The sequence below is a fragment of the Rhinoderma darwinii genome, chromosome 1 (assembly GCF_050947455.1).
Source record: "Rhinoderma darwinii isolate aRhiDar2 chromosome 1, aRhiDar2.hap1, whole genome shotgun sequence".
Lineage (NCBI taxonomy): Eukaryota > Metazoa > Chordata > Amphibia > Anura > Rhinodermatidae > Rhinoderma > Rhinoderma darwinii.
In genome coordinates this window covers 616,691,489-616,711,512 of record NC_134687.1, presented here as the reverse complement: position 1 = coordinate 616,711,512, position 20,024 = coordinate 616,691,489, and the positions used below count along the sequence as shown (strand labels likewise).

At 45.3% G+C, this 20,024-nt stretch overlaps 1 protein-coding gene across 1 annotated transcript in view; it reads left to right on the top strand.

Moving 5' to 3' along the window:
• The window catches only part of ADAMTS12 (ADAM metallopeptidase with thrombospondin type 1 motif 12), a 574,502-nt gene that overhangs the window by 438,113 nt on the left and 116,365 nt on the right, over nucleotides 1-20,024 (top strand). The window contains exon 17 of the mRNA XM_075847593.1: nucleotides 2,468-2,606. Within this exon, the coding sequence (XP_075703708.1) occupies nucleotides 2,468-2,606 (139 nt within the window). The remainder of the gene's footprint in view (nucleotides 1-2,467; nucleotides 2,607-20,024) is intronic.

Here is a 20,024-nt window from a genome sequence, read left to right as displayed (position 1 = left end):
AAAAGTCCCTGGTGGTCTACAGCAGTATAAGGGTTAATGGTAAGGTCCCTGGAGGTCTCGGGCAGTGTATGGGTTGATGATAAAGTCCATGGTGGCCTATTGCGGTGTAAAAGTTAATGGTAAAATCCCTGGTGATCTAGGGCAGAATAGGGGCTAAAGGAAAAGTCCCTGGTGGTCCAGGGCAGTGAAAGGGTGACTTGTTACTCACCTCTCCAGGCTCCTGTGACAGTATTTTTGCCTGTCTCGAGATAATCACATTCAGATTCTTATCCTGCCCCGATCATATACAATAGATAACAGATCAGGAGATAGAGAGGACATTGCACAGCCGCACAGTTCTCTATCGTGTTGCCCAGAGCACTCATTGTCCCAAGTACTGGACCTGACACTGGAGCAGAAATATTTCCCTTCGACTCTCAGGTTTCTCCTGAGATTTCAGCACTCAGGGGGGCCCTAGTAAACTGGAGACCTGCGTCATTTCCAAATTTGCCACAATGTAAGACCAGTTCTGATGATATTACTCACAATTGCAAACACATTGGGGGCAATTTACATAACTAAATGCATCAGAACGGAGTAGATGCGCCAGATTTATTATGTTTTTGTCATAAAATGCTCTTAATTTATAAAAGATTTTTTGCACCTTTATGGAGGTACTAGCTTCTACAGGAGAATACCTACATAATATGGCATCTGATGGTACAGCTATACTTTGTATAAATATATATTCAGGGTGATTTAAAAAGGATAGTGCAAAATATATTAATATGAAAAGACACACTATTTATCCAAGTTTTATCTATACACTACAAATGTTCAAAGTGATTTCCATTGGTGACACGGCAGATGTCTAGGCGGTAGTCCGGTCCTGTCCAGGCGCGTGCCAGCATATCCTGGGATATGGACTCCACTGTCAGGTCGATCAGATCCTGTGTGGGGGGCGGGGGGGGCAGATACATAGTCCTTGATGTAGCCGCACAGAAAGAAGTCGCAGGGTGTTAGATCTGGCGATCGTGGAGGCCAGCACAACATTGGTGAATCGTTTATTTCAGTAATTCAATTTAAAAAGAGAAACTCATACATTATATAGATTCGTTACACACAGAGTGATCTATTTCCAGCAGTTTTTTCTTTTTATGTTGGTGATTATGGGAACAGTTAATGAAAACCCAAAACTTAGTGTCTCAGAAAATTAGAATATTATATAAGCCTAATATCAAAAATTATTTCTAATACCGAAATGTTGGCCTACTGAAAACTATGTACAGTATATGCCCTCAATACTTGGTCATGACTTTTGCAAGAATTACTGCATCAATGCAGCGTGGCATGGAGGCGATCTACCTGTGGCACTGCTGAGGTGTTATGGAAGCCCAGTTTGCTTTGATAGCGGCCGATGGGGTTTAGGTCAGGCGAGTTTGCTGGCCAATCAAGCGCAGTGATACTGTGGTTATTACACCAGGTATTGGTACTTTTGGCAGTGTGGGCAGGTGCCAAGTCCTGCTGGAAAATGAAATCAGCATCTCCATAAAGCTTGCCAGCAGAGGGAAGCATGAAGTGCTCTAAAATGTCCTGGTAGACGACTGCGCTGGCTCTGGACTTGACTCTGGGCCATTTGGTAGGTGTACAGTTTTAGCATCCATTAGTTTAAACTTGTTAGGGAATTGTACAGATGTAATAATCTAAATCGAAAGAGTCGTTGTCAAAGATAATTTTTTATGTTCCCTGTGTCATTTGTGCCCATTTCTCTCAATATTTTTTTATGTCTAGGAGCTAACTCTAGAAAATGAAAATGTTCAGCTCTATATAGTTGGCGCCACTACAGAGAACTCACTGAAAATAGCATAAATTTTTTGGTGTACCTTGATAACTCATTAAGTTAAAGGGGTTGTCAAGTCTGTAAGATATATTTTTTAAGCAGCTTACAATGCTGAACAAACTAAAAATAAATAGGCATATTCACCTACCGATCCCCCGCCGATCCTGTTGTGCTGCTGCCTAGTCCCCGGCTGGTCTCTACTTCCTGCAGCAGCAATGACGTGTCAACATGTATTCAAAATTGTAATCTCATACAACCCCTTCAAAGTGAATGTATACCTTTTATCATCATGGTATTCTTCAGTCTAAAACATTGCGCTGATTAATTTCTTAATATAGCGTTATATATTTTTTCTTATACAGAGATCTACATTTTCTATATAGTCAAAGATAACATCCGGCCAGCCTTCAGCCACCACTAGAAGGAGCTTAGTACATACGGTTAATAGATTGAGCTCAATAATTGCACAGTATGCAGCAAGCTCATAGGCTCTCTCTAGTGGTGGCAAAAGGCAGCCCGCTTTATTTAATTTAACATTATTTAGAGAATGTTTTGTGTCAGCATTTGAGAAATCTCTTTTCTCTGACCTATATATTAGGACTAGAAGTAAGCCTGTAGACCAAACTTTGACAATCTATGTTGGTTTAGCTTCTGTTTCAGGAGAATAACCCGGGGGTCAAATACGAATACATCATACAAAAAGATGTCAGCGCTGACAATGAGGTTGAGTTTATTTATAACTGGAAGTATGGGATCTGGTCAGATTGCAGTGCAACATGTGGAGCAGGTGAGTCTTAGATGGTTCAATATTATATTTTTCCTGATGTATATGGTGAAACCATGGGTCCATAGGCACTATGTCTACTGTTATATGTTATCTCATGGCAAAGCTGCTCCGTTATTTGGCATGCGCTGGAACGTGTTATTTTGCATGCATACACGTGAAAAATCCTCTGTGTCACGATCTGTGGGTATGTGGACCCACTGGGCCATACCGCTGTAGCGGTATAGCAGCTGGCCAAACAGGGTACAAAGTCAATGTCTAAAGTTCGGATAAGGTACCTGTGGCAATGCAGACAGTAGCAATGGTTTAGGCTCGGATGGAACTCAGGCAACAGGCAGACAACAGGTGTGGTCAAAACACCGGGTGTAGTAGGTGACACAGCATGACTCCAACTCTGTAAAGCAAAGGAACACGGTAGCACGGGATACAGGATACAGGTAGCAGGAACGGGAACACTGGGAACTGGAAAACAGTCAAGGGATCATTAGCAAAGACTAACACGGGTAGGAACAAACAATGCTCAGGCAATGAAGGAAGGGGCAGGGCCCTTCTTATAGTCCAGGGTGATCTGGGAGCAATCAGCTCAATCTTACACATGTGTGCGCTCTGGCTCTTTAAGACTGGACTGACCTCGTGCGCGCACCCTAGTGGTCACTGCGGGACAGGACGGCCGCATGTGCTGGCATCTCTGGAGAGAAAGGCGTCGGCAGGATGAGAGTAGTTTGTGGTCAGCAACCGCGGACGTTACACTCTGTATAATTTCAGATGCAAACAGCTACAGAATGGGCATCTTATTACGAATTTGTGCATGAGGACTAAGATTCATTTTCAGTGATAGTATTTGGAATTTCATTATTTACGATCCTGATATCACCTACTATAGATGTCATTTGTATAGAGAGCGGCATATAGCAAAAATTAATATACCCCTCCCCCACCGAGAGGTGTAGCTAGGTGGGAACTGGTGAGATATGTGACCTGGGTGGTAGTGGGGGCAACAAGCCAGGGCAGGGTATTTAAATAAACAGAGTGCTGGGTAAGTTGAATTCTTACATAATCAACAGAGCGAGTGATGAAGGAATAGCACCAACAATGTTTATTGTGCCTTAAAAAAGTATTCCAGGCAAAAATTTGCCATACATGAATGGTATAGTCCACGGAATGGGGCACAGTCCAGTCTGGTGAGATACATTGCAAAGGGATTATAACATAATTTACAGGAGAACTCCACTTACTGGCCACAAGGGGCAGCAAAGCTCCAGATCCTGTAACTGATGAGTGTCCTTAGGAGTGTTGCCCTCAGTGCCGGCTTCTGCCTCTAACACAAGTCTCTCAATGCAATGGTGCTTCATTCAGTATTCCTGTTGGACTCAGGATCAGCTCCCCTCTCCAATGGAGTCCACATATGAGTCTCCCTTCACCTCTCTAGCTCATGTCCTTAATGGGGCTGTACCATTTATAAAAAAAATATTTAATAATTAAAACCCGATACTAAAACATAATATTTTAATTCCTGATTTTTTTTTGCATGTAGATATTTAAATTTTATTTTCTTTACTTGATTATGAGGGGAGCCATGTTGCCTGAACTCCTGTTGACAACATTTAGAGATATGCTTTACAGCAGTCACATTGACGATAGGAAACAATAATCTGGAGCTGACCCATCGACCTCTATGGGATAGACATGCTTTGTAAACATGTGCAGGAAGGAGAAGGAGGGGAGCAATGACCATCACCTATTGCCAGTAGTGGATCCTGTGTTATCAATATGCATGTGTTTCTTTCATTGTCATCCTGCCTGTGATGATAATGAGATATCTGCTGAGAAGTGATCTCCACAGAACAGGAAGGATCAGTCTATTATGAATGCTGGATCCTGTGTTATCTATATATAGGTGTTACCTGTCATTGTAATCCTGCCTGTGATGATAATGGGATGTGTGTGTGTGTGTGTTACCTGTCATTACAATGCTGCCTATGTTATGATAATGACTTCTGAGAAGTGATCTCCACAGAACAGGAAGGATCTGTCTGTAATGAATGGTGGATCCTGTCTTATCTATACATATAGGTGTTACCTGTCAGTGTAATCCTGCCTGTGATGATGATGATGAGATGAGAGCTGAGAAGAGATCACTACAGAAAAGGAAGTGTCAGTCTATTATGAATGGTGTATCCTGTTGTCACGGCTGTAGGCCGCTCTGCCGTTGCCAAGTAGCAGCTGGCCAATCAATAGTCAATGGAAGTCTCTAGGATAAGAATACCTGGGTAGGAAGTGTGACAGACACTTGGCGTGATGACACTTGGCATGATGACACTTGGCACAGATAACACTCGGCACAGATGACACTTGCCGTGGCAGATGACACGTGCCACAGAGGATGAACTTGACCCCAACACAAAACTTCGCTCTGGAACAAACACAATTACTGTATACAGGATACAGGAACACAAGATACAACTACGGGACCATTTGCAGGAAGAGGGCAGAGTCCTTTTTATACAACAGGGTGAGTAGGGATTGCATAGGGAACATTTTGTAGGTCAGAAGAGAGGACGCCGGCATGAGCTTGTGGGTCTGCGGTCGCTTACATCAGCGAGTGAGTAATCCCGTCGGTCCATGGCCGAGGTCATAACACCTGTGTTATCTATATGTAGTTCTTACCTCTCGTTGTATTCCTGCCTGAGATGATAATAAGATGACTGATGAGTAGTGATCTCTACAAAACAGGAAGGATCAGTCTATTATGAATGAAGATCCTGTGGTATCTATACATAGGTGTTACCTGTCATTGCAATCCTGGCAGTGATGATAATGAATTCTGAGACGTGATCTCTACAGAACAGGAAGGATCAGTCTATTATGAATGGTGGATCGTGTGTTAACTATATAAAGCTGTTAGCTGTCATTGTAATCCTGCCTGTGATGATTATAAGATGACTGCTGAGAAGGTATCGTTACTGAACAGGAACAGTCAGTCTACTGTGAATGGTGGATCCTGTGTTATTTGTATATAGGTGTTACCTGTCAGTGTAAGGCTGGGTTCACACGACCTATTTTCAGACATAATGGAGGCGTTTTACGCCTCGAATTACGTCTGAAAAAACGGCTCCAATACGTCAAACATCTGCCCATTACTTTCAATGGGCTTTACCATGTACTGTGCCGACGACCTGTCATTTTACGCGTCGCTGTCAAAAGACGGCACGCAAAAACACAGCCTCGTCAAAAGAAGTGCAGGACACTTCTTGGGATGTAATTGGAGCCGTTTTTCATTGACTCTATTGAAAACAGCTCCAAAAATGCCTCAAAAAACACCTGAAAAGAAACCTCAAAAGAAGCTCCAAATTTCATTTTCAGCTTCAAAAACACCTGAAAATCAGAGGCTGTTTTCTCTGAAATCAGCTCCGTACTTTCAGACGTTTTTTGTTACGCATGTGAACATACCCAGAGGGTATGTTCACACGGCAGCGTCCGTTACGGCTGAAATTACGGGGCTGTTTTCAGGAGAATGGCATGTTGAGGCGCTTTTTCGCTGCGTCAATTACGGACGTAAATGGAGCTGTTTTTCCATGGAGTCAATGGAAAACGGCTCCGTTTACATCTGAAGAAGTGACAGGTACTTCTTTGACGCGGGCGTCTTTTTTACGCGCCGTCTTTTGACAGCGACGCGTAAATTTACGCCTCGTGGGAACAGATCAACGTAAAACCCATTGCTTTCAATGGGCAGATGTTTGCCGACGCTATCGAGCCGCATTTTCGGACGTAAATCGAGGCGGAAAACGCCCGAATTACGTCCATAAATAAGCCGTGTGAACCCTACCTATGACTAAACTGAGATGACTGCTGAGAAGTGATCTCTACAGAAAATGGAAGGGTCAGTCTATTATAAATGGTGGACTCTGTGTTATCTATATATAGGTGTTAACTGTCATTGTAATCCTGCCTGTGATGATAATGAGATGACTGCTGAGAAGTGATCTCTACGGAACAGGAAGGGTCAGTCTATTATGAATGGTAGATCCTCTGTTTTCTATATACATGTTTTACGTTTCATTGCAATCCTGCCTATGATGATAATGAGATGACTATTGAGAAGTGATCTCTACAGAGCAGGAAGGGTCGGTCTATTATAAATGGTGGATCCTGTGTTATCTATACATATAGCTGTTACCTGTCATTGTAATCCTGCCTGTGATGATAATAAGATGACTGCTGAGAAATGATTTCTTCAGAACAGGTGTAACGTCTATGGCCGCGGTCCGTCGTTCGGTCGTTAACCTCGACGGCCGTGGCCATGGACAACTTACCTCGTTGCAGCGTCGTCCTCCTGTCAGGCGTCGGCACTCACTTCCGGACTCAGAGTGTCTCCGGCGCGCGCGCGCCCGCGCGTGCACGGTCTTAAAGGGCCAGTGCGCGCATGTTTGCAGGAACTCTGCATTCTAGCCCAGGATGCCAGTGGCTATAAAAAGGGGCTCTGTCTCCTTGCTCTTTGCCAGAGCGTTGTTCGTTACCCATTGTTTGTCGTGCTTATGGTCTCCCAGTGTCTTCCAGTTTCCCAGTGTACCTTGCTCCTGTATCCCGTATCCCGTATCTTGTTTCAGTGCTACCTAGTACTATTGCCGTGCTGTGCTATTTGCCGTGCTGTGCTACAGCCTACGCTTCATCTGCTACGGCTCACCTGACGACTTCCCTCCGCCTGGTCCTGGACGTGCCTGCCTCGCTACTGCCTACGATTGTCTCAGTTACCCTCACTGAACTAATTGAACTCTATACCTACCTGTTTGGCCAGCTGCCATCCCGCTACGCGGTACGGCAAAGTGGGTCCACACCCCGCATCGTGACAGTATGCTCTGGCCATGGACCCCACTGGTCAATTCAAGGGCTTGGCACCCTCAAAAGCCATGCAGGCGGATCTCCTGGATCTCCGAGCTAGGCAGGATCAGCTCCTCATGGCAGTGGACTCTATGGCGCAGCAGCTAGGGACGCTAGTTGCTTCTCTTCCTGCCTCTATGCAAGGTCTTCAAGCCGACCCTCCTGTTACTCCTCCCGGCAGTTCCTGCACAGATCCTCGGTTCTCGCTGCCATTGCCCTCCCGGTTCGATGGAGACGCCAGTGCTTGTCGGGGGTTTCTGAACCAATGCCACATTAATTTTACCCTGCACTCTCGAGCATTTCTGTCAGATGGAGCCAAGATCGCATTCATCATCTACCTCCTGACTGGCAAGGCTCTGGCATGGGCTAATCCTATCTGGGAACGTCAGGGATCCGAGACCCGAGATTTCCAGGAGTTGGTGCGAATATTCCGAACTTTTTTGAGGAGCCTGGGCGAGTTTCATCGGTAGCCACTGCCATCTTCAACCTTCGCCAAGAGGACACTTCCGTGGGCGAGTATACGATCCAGTTCCGGACTCTGGCTGGAGAGCTATCCTGGAACAATGAGGCCTTCGTGGCATCCTATTGGCATGGCCTGTCGTCCGAGATCAAGGATGAACTGGCCGCTTGAGACCTGCCTTCTGTCTTGGACGACTTGACTCTGCTTGCCACTCGGGTAAACATAAGGCTGAGGGAAAGATCTCACGAGGTTCGTCAGGAGCGTCGGCGCCCTAGACTGGCGCCCAACTTTCAGCAACCCCTCTTGCCTGCTTCTATTGCTTTGCCCGAGGTCCCGATGCAAGTAGACTGACTAAAATTATCGGTCCAGGAGAAACCTCTGGACTTATATGCTTATATTGCGGCCTCGCTGGCCATGTCGTGCGTCTGTGTCCTCACAAGCCAAAAAACCCCAGCGCCTAGGTTTGGTTGGAGAGACAACCCTGGGCGTCAACACATTGAATCAAGAACTATCTTCCAAATTATTAATTCCCGTAACCATCATTGCTGGCGAGAGGTCCCATCCGGTCTCCACATATCTGGACTCCGGCTCTGCAGCCAACTTCGTCTGCCAGGATCTTGTGGATCTTCTACAGTTGCCTACTATCCCGCTTGAAAGGCCGCTGATCGTTGCCTCGGTGGATGGACTGCCATTGCCGGACCCAGTTGTGTCCGTAACCAAGCCATTGAGACTCCAAGTGGGAGCCCTTCATGCTGAACTATTCTCCCTGTTCGTCCTGTCCAAGGCCATCAACCCTGTGCTGCTGGGTTTGCCTTGGCTTCGTCTGCACGCCCCCGTCCTGGATTGGAACTCTGGAGAGGTCCTCCAGTGGGGCTCGAAGTGTCTTGACCGCGGTCTGGGCCATATCCAGTCACCACAACCTGCTCCTCTTCAGTCTTTGAAGGGTTTGCCTCCCTGTTTTTCCATGTTCGGCGATGTCTTCAATAAAAAGGCTGAGACCTTGCCGTCACACCGGGCATATGACTGTCCGATCGACCTGGTTCCTGAATCGTCTCCTGCTCGTGGTAGAGTGTACCCTCTCTCCCTGCCAGAGACCCAGTCCATGTCAGCCTACATTAAGGAGAACCTGGAGAGGGGTTTCATTCGTAAGTCCTCATACACGGCCGGAGCGGGGGTTCTTCTTTGTTAAAAAGAAAGATGGATCGTTACGACCTTGCATTGACTACCGAGGCCTAAACCAGATCACGGTGAAGAACAGGTACCCTCTGCCTTTGATTTCTGAACTGTTTGATCGCATACGGGGGGCAATTTTTTTTTCTAAACTGGACCTACGGGGGACCTATAATCTGATTCGGATTCGTCGAGGTGACGAATGGAAGACTGCCTTTAATACTCGTGATGGGCACTACGAATACTTAGTTATGCCCTTTGGCCTGTGTAACGCCCCCGCAATATTTCAATAATTTGTCAATGACATTTTTAATGATCTCCTTTATGTTTGTGTTGTGGTGTATCTCGATGACATTTTGATTTTTTCCCCAGATCCAGTAACTCATCAAAGTCATGTCCGCCAGGTGTTGCTCCGTCTAAGAGGGAATCGCCTTTACGCCAAGTTGGAGAAGTGTTTTTGAGAAGAAGTCTCTATCCTTCCTGGGCTATATTATCTCAGATCAGGGCCTCAAGTTGGACCCCCAGAAGGTAAAGGCTGTCCTGGAGTGGCCACGCCCCCAAGGCTTATGGGCCATACAACGCTTCCTAGGATTCGCCAACTTCTACCGACTCTTCATCCCCAACTTGTCATCTTTGACAGCTCCTATCTCCACCCTCACTAAGAAGGGTATGAATGCCAAGATGTGGACTCCGGTGGCTGAAGCCGCATTTGAATCCTTAAAGAAAGCCTTCACGTCTGCCTCCATTCTGCACCATTCATATGTATCCCTACAGTTTTCGTTAGAGGTGGACGCTTCCTCGGTGGGTGCTGGTGCACTGTTGTTCCAGAATAGATCGAAAGGCAAGGCTGTGGTATGTGGCTACTATTCCAAGCTGTTTTCTTCCGCAGAGCGCAACTACTCGATTGGGGACCGGGAGTTACTGGCCATCAAGCTGGCTCTGCAGGAGTGGAGACATCTACTGGAGGGCGCGGTTCATCCTATCCTGATCTTCACAAGAATTTGACCTACCTACAGACGGCCCAGCGGTTGAATCCTCGTCAAGCCAGGCGGTCGTTGTTCTTTGCTCGTTTCCGGTTCGAACTCCACTACCGACCCGCCGACAAGAATGTGAGGGCCGATGCCTTGTCTAGATCTTTTTAAACCGAAGATGCCATGGAATCTCCACAGAATCTTATTGACCCATCCTGCATCTTCTCTGTGAATCCCTTGCAAGTTAGAGACATTCCTCCGGGTAGGACTTTTGTACGTCTGTCTGACCAAGGAAGAATTCTTCGCTGGGGTCACAGTTCTAAGCTGGCAGGTCACGCGGGTGCTCGTAAGACCCAAGATCTAATCACCTGTCAGTTCTGGTGTCCCACGCTACCCAAAGATGTTATGTACTTTGTCTCCTCTTGCACAGTATGCGCAGCAAATAAAGTTGCTCACTCCAGACCTGCTGGCCTGCTCCAACCACTGCCTGTGCCCGTTGCCCCGTGGCAACATGTCGCTATGGACTTTGTCATGGATCTTACTTCTTCTGCGAGTTGCAGTGTGATCTGGGTGGTGGTGGATCGATTTTCCAAAATGGCTCACTTCATTCCCTTGACCGCCCTGCCGTCTGCTACGCGATTGGCTGACCTCTTCATACAGCACATCTTCCGTCTGCACGGCTTGGCCAAGCATATTGTTTCGGACCGAGGGCTCCAGTTCATCTCGAAGTTTTGGAGAGCACTCTGTGGCCTCCTCGGTGTAAAATTGGACTTCTCTTCGGCCTATCATCCCCAGTCCAATGGGCAAGTTGAGAGAGTTAACCAGATTATGGAAAACTATCTACGTCACTTTGTTTCCAAGTGCCATGATGATTAGATGCAGTTGCTCCCGTGGACAGGAGTTCTCCTATAACAACCACACAAGTGAGTCAACCACTTCCAGTCCATTCTTCATCATCTACGGCCAACATCCTCGTATACCTCTTCCTGTTTCTACAATGTCCCAGGTGCCTGCAGCCGATTCAACCTTCAGGGACTTTCTACAGATATGGCAACAGACCCGATCTTCTATCCTGTTGGCGGTGGACCGCATGAAGAGAAAGGCAGATACAAGAAGACAGGCGCCTCCGCAGTTCCTTCCAGGGACTAAAGTCTGGCTGTCTTCTAAGAATATCCGGCTGAAGGTGCCGTCGTGCAAATTTGCTCCTAGGTTCCTTGGTCCCTTCGAAATCCTGCTACAGATCAACCCGGTATCCTACAAGCTGCGGGCTCCCTCCTACCCTCAGGATTCCTAACTCCTTCTACGTCTCCCTGCTGAAACCCGTGGTCCTGAACCGCTACTCCAGGACTCCTAGCTCCACAGTGGCCCCTGGCGGCTCATCGGGGACTTTCAAAGTAAAGGAGTTTCTGGCTACCAAGAAGGTGGGAGGAAGCACACTTTATTTAGTGGACTGGAGGGGGTTCGGTCCAGAAGAGAGGTCTTGGGAGCCAGAGGAGAACATCGATGCTGCTGTCCTCGTGAGGAAGTTTCTCTCCCGCTCTGGTCCTAAGAAGAGGGGGCGTAAGAGGGGGGATACTGTAACGTCTATGGCCACGGTCCGTCGTTCGGTCGTTAAGCTCGACGGCCGTGGCCATGGACAACTTACCTCGTTGCAGCGTTGTCCTCCTGTCAGGCGTCGGCACTCACTTCCGGACTTAAAGGGCCAGTGCGCGCATTTTAGCAGGAACTCTGCAATCTAGCCCAGGATGCCCTGGGCTATAAAAAGGGGCTCTGTCTCCTTGCTCTTTGCCAGAGCGTTGTTCGTTACCCATTGTTTGTCGTGCTTATGGTCTCCCAGTGTCTTCCAGTTTCCCAGTGTACCTTGCTCCTGTATCCCGTATCCCGTTTCCGTGCTACCTAGTGCTATTGCCGTGCTGTGCTATTTTCCATGCTGTGCTACAGCCTACGCTTCATCTGCTACGCCTCACCTGACGACTTCCCTTCGCCTGGTCCTGGACGTGCCTGCCTTGCTACTGCCTACGATTGTCTCAGATACCCTCGCTGAACTAATATTGAACTCTATACCTACCTGTTTGGCCAGCTGCCATCCTGCTACGCGGTACGGCCCAGTGGGTCCACACCCCGCATCGTGACAACAGGTAGAGTCGGTCTATTATGAATGGTGGATCCTGTGTTATCTATACATATAGGTATTACCCGTCAGTGTAATCCTGCCTGTGATTATAATAAGATAACTGCTGCGAAGTGATCTCTACAGAACAGGTAGAGTCGGTCTATTATGAATGGTGGATCCTGTGTCATCTATACAAATAGGTGTTACCTGTCATTGTAATCCTGCCTGTGATTATAATAAGATAACTGCTGAGAAGTGATCTCTACAGAACAGGGAGGGCCATTCTTCTATTTTAAGGCTCAGTGAACGGAGTGCAAAATGCAAGATATCGGGATTATTTTTTAAAATAGGTAATGACGCGGAAAATGAAAAAATAATCATGAAAAATTCATATGAAATGTTTAACATAAAAACTTTAAACAACATTTTCTGAGGACACGGTCTCCAGCATCCAGTCAGCAGGGCTGTAGACGTGCAGCCCAGCACATGTACAAGAGCATCTCTATTGTGCTGTCTCAGTGGCTGGCCATCAGGAGGGTGCCGCCATATCTTAGCCAGGCTGCAGACATGTAACAAAACAGAAACAATCTCCTCCCTCCTGTGTTATTGCCCAGACTGTAGAGGTGCAGCTCGGCTCTGACAGACGGTAATGCAATACACATAAACAGGACATGAAGAGGATGAGTCAGACATAATGACAGTAAACGACAACTAGAAATTAACTAAACATGATGCATTGTCACACAGGGCTAAGGCAGTGAACTGAATCTTTGGTGAAGAAAAATCTAGCTACAACTCTGCACCTGTCCCATCTCTGGTTCATGCCACCTTACTTGTGAGACCCTGTGCAAGCTTGATCATGCATACCCTTCCAATTCCATTTAGCGCATCATGACTCTCAGGCTGGTAACTTCTTGCCTAGAAGAGGAATGGGGCCCACCAGACATGGGCCCTAGTCTATGGACCGCATAGTACTTGCAGAGCCCACCTTTTTGATATGTATGTACTGGAATATGCAAAGGTAGCAGAGCTGAGTTTGTCAATTAAAGGGGTTGGCTCAAATGTACATCTCTTAGTGCAGGTATAATGATTCAAAGATATTAACATGCTTTACTAAAGATTTACACTTATTTAACTCTTATTTTCCTACTTCAAGATCCTGAAGAGTAGTCGGTTATATTTCCTTATTTGGGCGTTGTCTAATATCCCACCCCAATGTGACCATTGGTAGGTCTTCATGCAAATGTGAAAAATAAATAATAAAATAATATTATTATAATAATAAAAACTGTGAAGTGCTTCACCTAGACCACAGTAATAGTAATGCATTTACATTAAATAGAATATAACTGGGGATAACCTAACTGGAGAAGGACCTGGGTATTCTGGTTACAAATAAGCTAAGCAGCAGTACTCAATGTCAAGCAGCAGCTGCAAAAGCAAATACGATTTTAGGGTGTATAAAAAGGGAGAAAAAAACCTGTGATCCTAATGTAATATTACCCCTGTATAAATCTCTTATTTAAAATATGGAGTTCAGTTTTGGGCTCCGCACTGTAAAAAGGATATAGTAGAACTGGAAAGGGTTCAAAGGCGGGCTACTAGATTATTTAATGGTATGGAGGGTGTCGCTTACAATAAAAGACTAAAACAATTTGGCTTGTTTAGCTTAAAAAAAGACGCTTTAGAGCTGATCTTATTAACATGTATAAATATACGTGTGATCAATACAAAGAACCAGGACCTAATTTATTCATTCCAAGGACTTTACAAAGGACCAGGGGGACATTCATTGTGTGTGGAAGAAAGATGTTTCAGACATCAATATAGGAAAGAGCTCTTTACAGTAAGGCTATGTTCTCACGCAAACTCAAAAACGTCTGAAAATACGGAGCTGTTTTCAAGGGAAAACAGCTCCTGATTTTCAGACGTTTTTTTAAACCACTCGCGTTTTTCGCTGCATTTTTTACGGCCATTTTTGGAGCTGTTTTCAATAGCGTCTATGAAAAATGGCTCCAAAAATGTCCCAAGTAGTGATCTGCACTTCTTTTTCGCGGCGGTTTTTTTACACAGTCGTTTTTCAACAGAACGCCATTTTCAACAGAACGCCATTTTTCCCATTGAAACCGATGGGCAGATATTTGGAGGCGTTCTGCTTCCGATGTTTTGGCCGTTTTTCGGGCGTTTACGGTCTGAAAAACGCCCGAAAATAGGCCGTTTGAACATACCCTTAGAGTAGTCAAACCATGGAATGCCCTACTCCAAGAGGTAGTAGTAGCAAATACTATGAGTGAATTTAAAAATGGGTGAGATGCTTATGTAATGGAAAATGGTATAAAAAATTTAGTAATGACGTATTATCGATCTGTGAAAAGTAACTAAGTAACTATGTAACTCACATTTGGGGAAATTATAGGAGTACTCTGATATAAGGTCTCTCTTTGCACTGCAGGGACATTCTAAATGAGATTTTAGAAGTAATTTCTAAGTTATAAAATCTCAGTACGAAGAGAAACTACTGATAAGGCACCAGGGGAGAGAAGTTTATTGCAGCACAGCTCGATACAAAAGAGAAAGGCTTGAGCCATGATTCTAACAAGGTGGCCATACATTTTAGGCCTCTGATTTGGTGTTTCCATTCTTCCGTTCTGTCAGAGAAGCAGAACAACGAAAAGAGCAGAAGCGCTGGTTCCATTGTATGACGGACACCATCTGCGTCAGACGGAACCCATTGACTTTAACGGGTTCCATCAGGTCTCTATCATGGTGTCCATCGTTTTACTGGACGGTCCGGTGTTTTCGCTTTTCGCACAGATCTGTGACTAATGGACACTCCAGATGTAAACGAGGCCTTAAATAGCTGTCAGCTAAGCACTCGTTTGGATGACAGCTAATCCTCCCGCCTCCCTCTATACACTGCACGCTGGGATCAGTCGAGTGTGCATGCGTTCTCAATGGGGACGGGGGAATTAGGTGTCTGGCATTGGCAGAACAAAGGATCGGGCTTGTTGGATTTCACCTGTGTTTGGGGGAGAGTTGGATAGCCCTATGCACATCGGATGATTGTTCAGTCCCGCTGAAATTGGCAGGTTCAGCCAATGTCAATCTAATGTGTTTGGGCATCTCGAATCTGTCCGACTGATGTTTTACGCAGTCGTCCTTTACAGAGGAATAGCCAATGCAGGATATAGGCCAGTGAAATGCACATGCCCGATTCTCTCTACACCGCTGGTGGACGGCTCCATCACCAAAAAATGCAAATAAAAGACCCCATGGAATGTGAGTACATATTTATCTAGAGAAGGAGACCCTTTTTTTTCATAATACATTGTATTTTATAACATTATTATTGAGCCATAAAGAAGCATGTTAGGAATATTCCTTATGATGGGACTATCTCTTTAACACCACTCTTGATATGCAGTTGAACATCTTTACTAAGTGCTTATCATGATGCACAATATATATATATATATATATATAGAGAGAGAGAGAGAGAGAGAGAGAGAGAGAGAGAGATCCAAAAAATAGGCAGCACACCATAGAAATCAGTGAAAAAGAGGGTACTTTATTAGCCCCAAGTGCGACGTTTCAGCTCTATCCACTAGAGCCTTTCTCAAGCAAATGACATGTGAAACAACAGTGGTATAAATCAAGGTACCAATCAACAGATCAATAACAGCAATCAAATACAAATATAGGTACAATGTGAAAAAGTGTAAGTACAATGTGAAACATTTTTTCAATAGTGATAAATCAGTACAAGTGCATCCAGAAGACAACAGTGAAAAAGTGTTAAAGCATACACTTATAGGTTAAATCATCAGATCAGTGTAAATTATAAATCAATAATAATACATACACATGTGTATACAATCGTGAGATCAAAAAATGTTAAGTTTAAAAGGGATATCACCTGGGGATGTCAGATCATGCAGCCGCAATGGCGGCGTCCACGAGGCGCAACTGCGCATGCGCGGACGTATGGCTGAGAGCAAAGGTCACCCAGGCGTATGACGTAATGAGTGCATGCGTACTGCGCATCTGAGTATAAGGATGCCATCTTGGGTACTGGCTAAAGCGAGGTAAGGCAAATATTACAGGCATTATGCCTATAGATAAACAATCACCCCACTAAATACAGACGCTAGTTGACCGAGGATAGATCAGGGTGGCAGACATGGAAGCCCAAGAATCCCACGGACCCCGACATTAAATAGCTCTAATCCAGTGAGGGGGAAACAACGTCTAAGCAACGCTAAAGGGACGGTAGGAGGTCACAGATCTGCAACCAGCAGATCTGTGTCACTCACATACAAGGAAAGCACCGTCACATGTATGCGTGAATAACACACACATGTTGTAAAGGATCTGCCAGGCACAGCTTCGGGGTTAACTCCCAGAACTAATCAGTCAGCACCTGAGAATACATCCCTGAGACTGACTCCTGCTTCCACCATTCAGGCTGGCAGGCTTAGGAGTGGGAGAGCCTATCGTAACCTGGCCAGACTCAGCTAGCTCCCGCCCTCGGTCTATTTAAGCCTGCACTTCCTGTCCCTCGGTGCTTGTGATTCTTTCCTTGTGGTTTCCTGGCCCAGCTACAGCTCCTGCTATTTTTGATCCTGCTCCATACAGACCCTGGCTTACCGACTACTCTTCTGCTTTTCGTTTTGTACCTCGCACACTCCTGGCTTGACTCGGCTCGTTCACCACTCTGGTTGCTCACGGTGTTGCCGTGGGCAACGGCCCCTTTTCCTTGCTTGTGTTCCTTTGTATGTTTGTCGTGTTTGTTGTGCACTTACTGAGCGCAGGGACCGCCGCCCAGTTGTACCCCGTCGCCTAGGGCGGGTCGTTGCAAGTAGGCAGGGACAGAGTGGCGGGTAGATTAGGGCTCACTTGTCCGTCTCCCTACCCCCTGCAATTACACATGTGACCTAGTGCACTCCCAAACCTCCCCAACTGCATCGTAAGGCGTGTACAAAGAGCAAAACTGGAGAGCACTTGTGTCAAAGAAGGGTCATAGTAACATGGAGCCATATATGCCTATAGCCACCACCTGTCACATTCGGACTTAGACTGCATAAATCTGATGAGGAAACAGTACCATAAAGCATAATGGCAGGGTAACCAGCCATACGTAAAATATAAAACAATTATCCAATCGATCCACATGAGTGATATTCCAAAAGATGTATCTTCATCTAAAATAGAGAAAATAAAGTTAGTATAAATTCAATAAAAAGTCGATTATCATGTCAAATATACGGAACGGGAGGTCTGAACATACCACTACTGCGACCCAATGTAAGGAGGGTCTACAGCAACCCACCCAAAGCAAAATCCACATTCAAGCCCCTTGGTTTTAGAGTATCAAGTCTCCCTATCCATTGAAGCTCTCTAAGTTTCAGGAGCTTAGTCCTGTCACCGCCCCTTCTGGGTAGCGGGATGCGGTCTATGATTGAAAATTTTAATTGCTGTTCGGTATGCCCAAAGTCAGAGAAGTGTTAGGAGACAGGAAGATCTAACTTCTTCTTTCTAATGGTATATCTATGTTGGTTGAGTCTAGTCTTCAGGTCCAAGGTGGTCTCACCTACATATAAAAGTTTACAGGGACACTGAAGTATATAGATCACAAAATCACTATTACATGTCAAATAGTGCCTGATCTGGAATTGTTTACCTGTACAAGGGTGTTCAAAAATGGGCCCCTTATACATAAGGTTGCAGTTAACACAACTTAAGCACGGATAACAACCCAACCTGGGTTTGGACAGAAACGTCTGTTTCTTAACTCTAATGGGGCCAATATCAGCTCTGACTAACCTGTCCTTTAGACTGGGAGGTCTGCGATAAGAGAAAAGTGGTGGGTTAGTGAATTCATTGACAAGGGGAAGACAGTTGCCCAACATGGGCCAATGTCGCCTAATAACACTAGCAATATCCTTGCTCCTTTCCGTGTAGGTCGAGACAAAGGGAATGCGTCCTAAATCCGTTGTTGAATCCCTAGATTCTAAAAGTGTCATCCTGTCCAATTCATCTACTCTAGCTCTATGTTTGTTAAGGAGTCTCGTCGGGTACCCACGTCTCTTGAAGCGATCCATCATCAAGTCTAATGTCTTGTCAGAGCTACCTGTGTCGCTAACCACTCTCTTAACGCGCATCAGCTGACTGGTAGGTAAGCTTTCAACCATCTTGCGTGGGTGACTACTAGAGAACAGGAGTATATTATTGCAATTAGTAGATTTAACGAAAGGCTCAGTACTGAAATTGTCACCTTTGATCCTAACCAGTACATCTAGAAATTGAATTACCGACTCAGAATGTACCAGCGTAAACTTAACTCCCTCATCAATTGAGTTTAAAAAAGTGTGAAAATCAGTTAACATTGTAAGGTCTCCGGTCCAAATTAAAAAGATGTCGTCGATGTAACGCCACCACTTGACAACATGTTCAAAGTGATGGGACACATAGATGAAAGATTCCTCCAAGGTACGCATATAAATATTGGCATAAGTGGGGGTGATATTAGACCCCATTGTAGTACCCCGCAATTGTAGGAAGAAGTCGTCCCCAAACAAAAAATTGTTGCGTCTCAGTATAATGTTTAACGACTGTAAAAGAAACACACGACAATCAGGAGAAAAGTTGGACAAATGTAGAAAATCCTCCACAGCTTTAAGACCTCTAACATGATCAATAACGGTGTATAGGCTGGTAACATCAAATGAAGCAAAAAAATCAGAAGTATCCCTGATATGCGAACTGGCCCCTATCGCATAAGGTCTGAGAATCTTATCAAGGAATATGGCAACATGACAGAAAATGGAGTCTGTACCGGACACAATGGGACGGCCTGGGGGATTAATTAATGTCTTGTGAATTTTAGGGAGCGTATAAAGAACCGGAGTTCTAGGATGTACAATGATCAGATAATCAATCAAACTATCATCAATGATCCCAATTTAGCCTTGCCCAGTATCGCCTTAATCTCCCTACTGATCTCAAATTTAGGGTCTTGTGAGATCCGTTTATACACAGCGGGGTCACTCAATTGTCTCCGTATCTCATTCAAGTACAGGGTACTATCCATAACCACAACCGCGCCACCCTTATCAGCTGGTTTGATTGTGATACTCGTGTCTTTAGTCAGCTCATTAAGTGCCTCAAATTCTACTGTAGTCAAATTAGGGTGTGCATGTCTATCATCAGAGCTAGGACCTATTTTAATAGGTTCAATATCATTCCTTACTGCAGTGATAAATGCCTCAATAGTCGGCATACTGGATGAAGGTGTAAAATTACTCCCCTTAAAAAGACCCACATGCTTAAGATTTAATTCAGAGCTCCTAATGGGCATTTCCAAAAGCTTCTCACAGAACCACCATTTAAATTTTATGGACCTAAAAAAGCGAAACAGATCTTTTTCAATCATAAACCAATCAGTACATGCAGCAGGACAAAACGACAGACCCTTATTCAAAAGTAAAGATTGAGCATCAGTCAATACCTTGGAGGAGATATTGACAATTATCGTTTCCTCAACTCCATTGGACCTCTCCTCATCTGTTGTCTGGGTCTGTTCACTCTCTGGTTTAGACCGCCAGCCGTGCCTTCTACCCCCTCTCCTGGTACGCTTCCTGCCGGTGTGGAAGTGTCCGGGGTCTCCCCTAAAAAAGGAAAGGATTCTTCCATCCCAACTTTATTGGGTGCCAACGATCTCCTGCGTCTCCGATTATCCTTGGACACGGTTCCATCCCTGTAGTCGTCTCTTTGCCAATTATACACCTTCCCCTTCTGATAATCATCCGCATCCCTGTTCCACCTCCTTC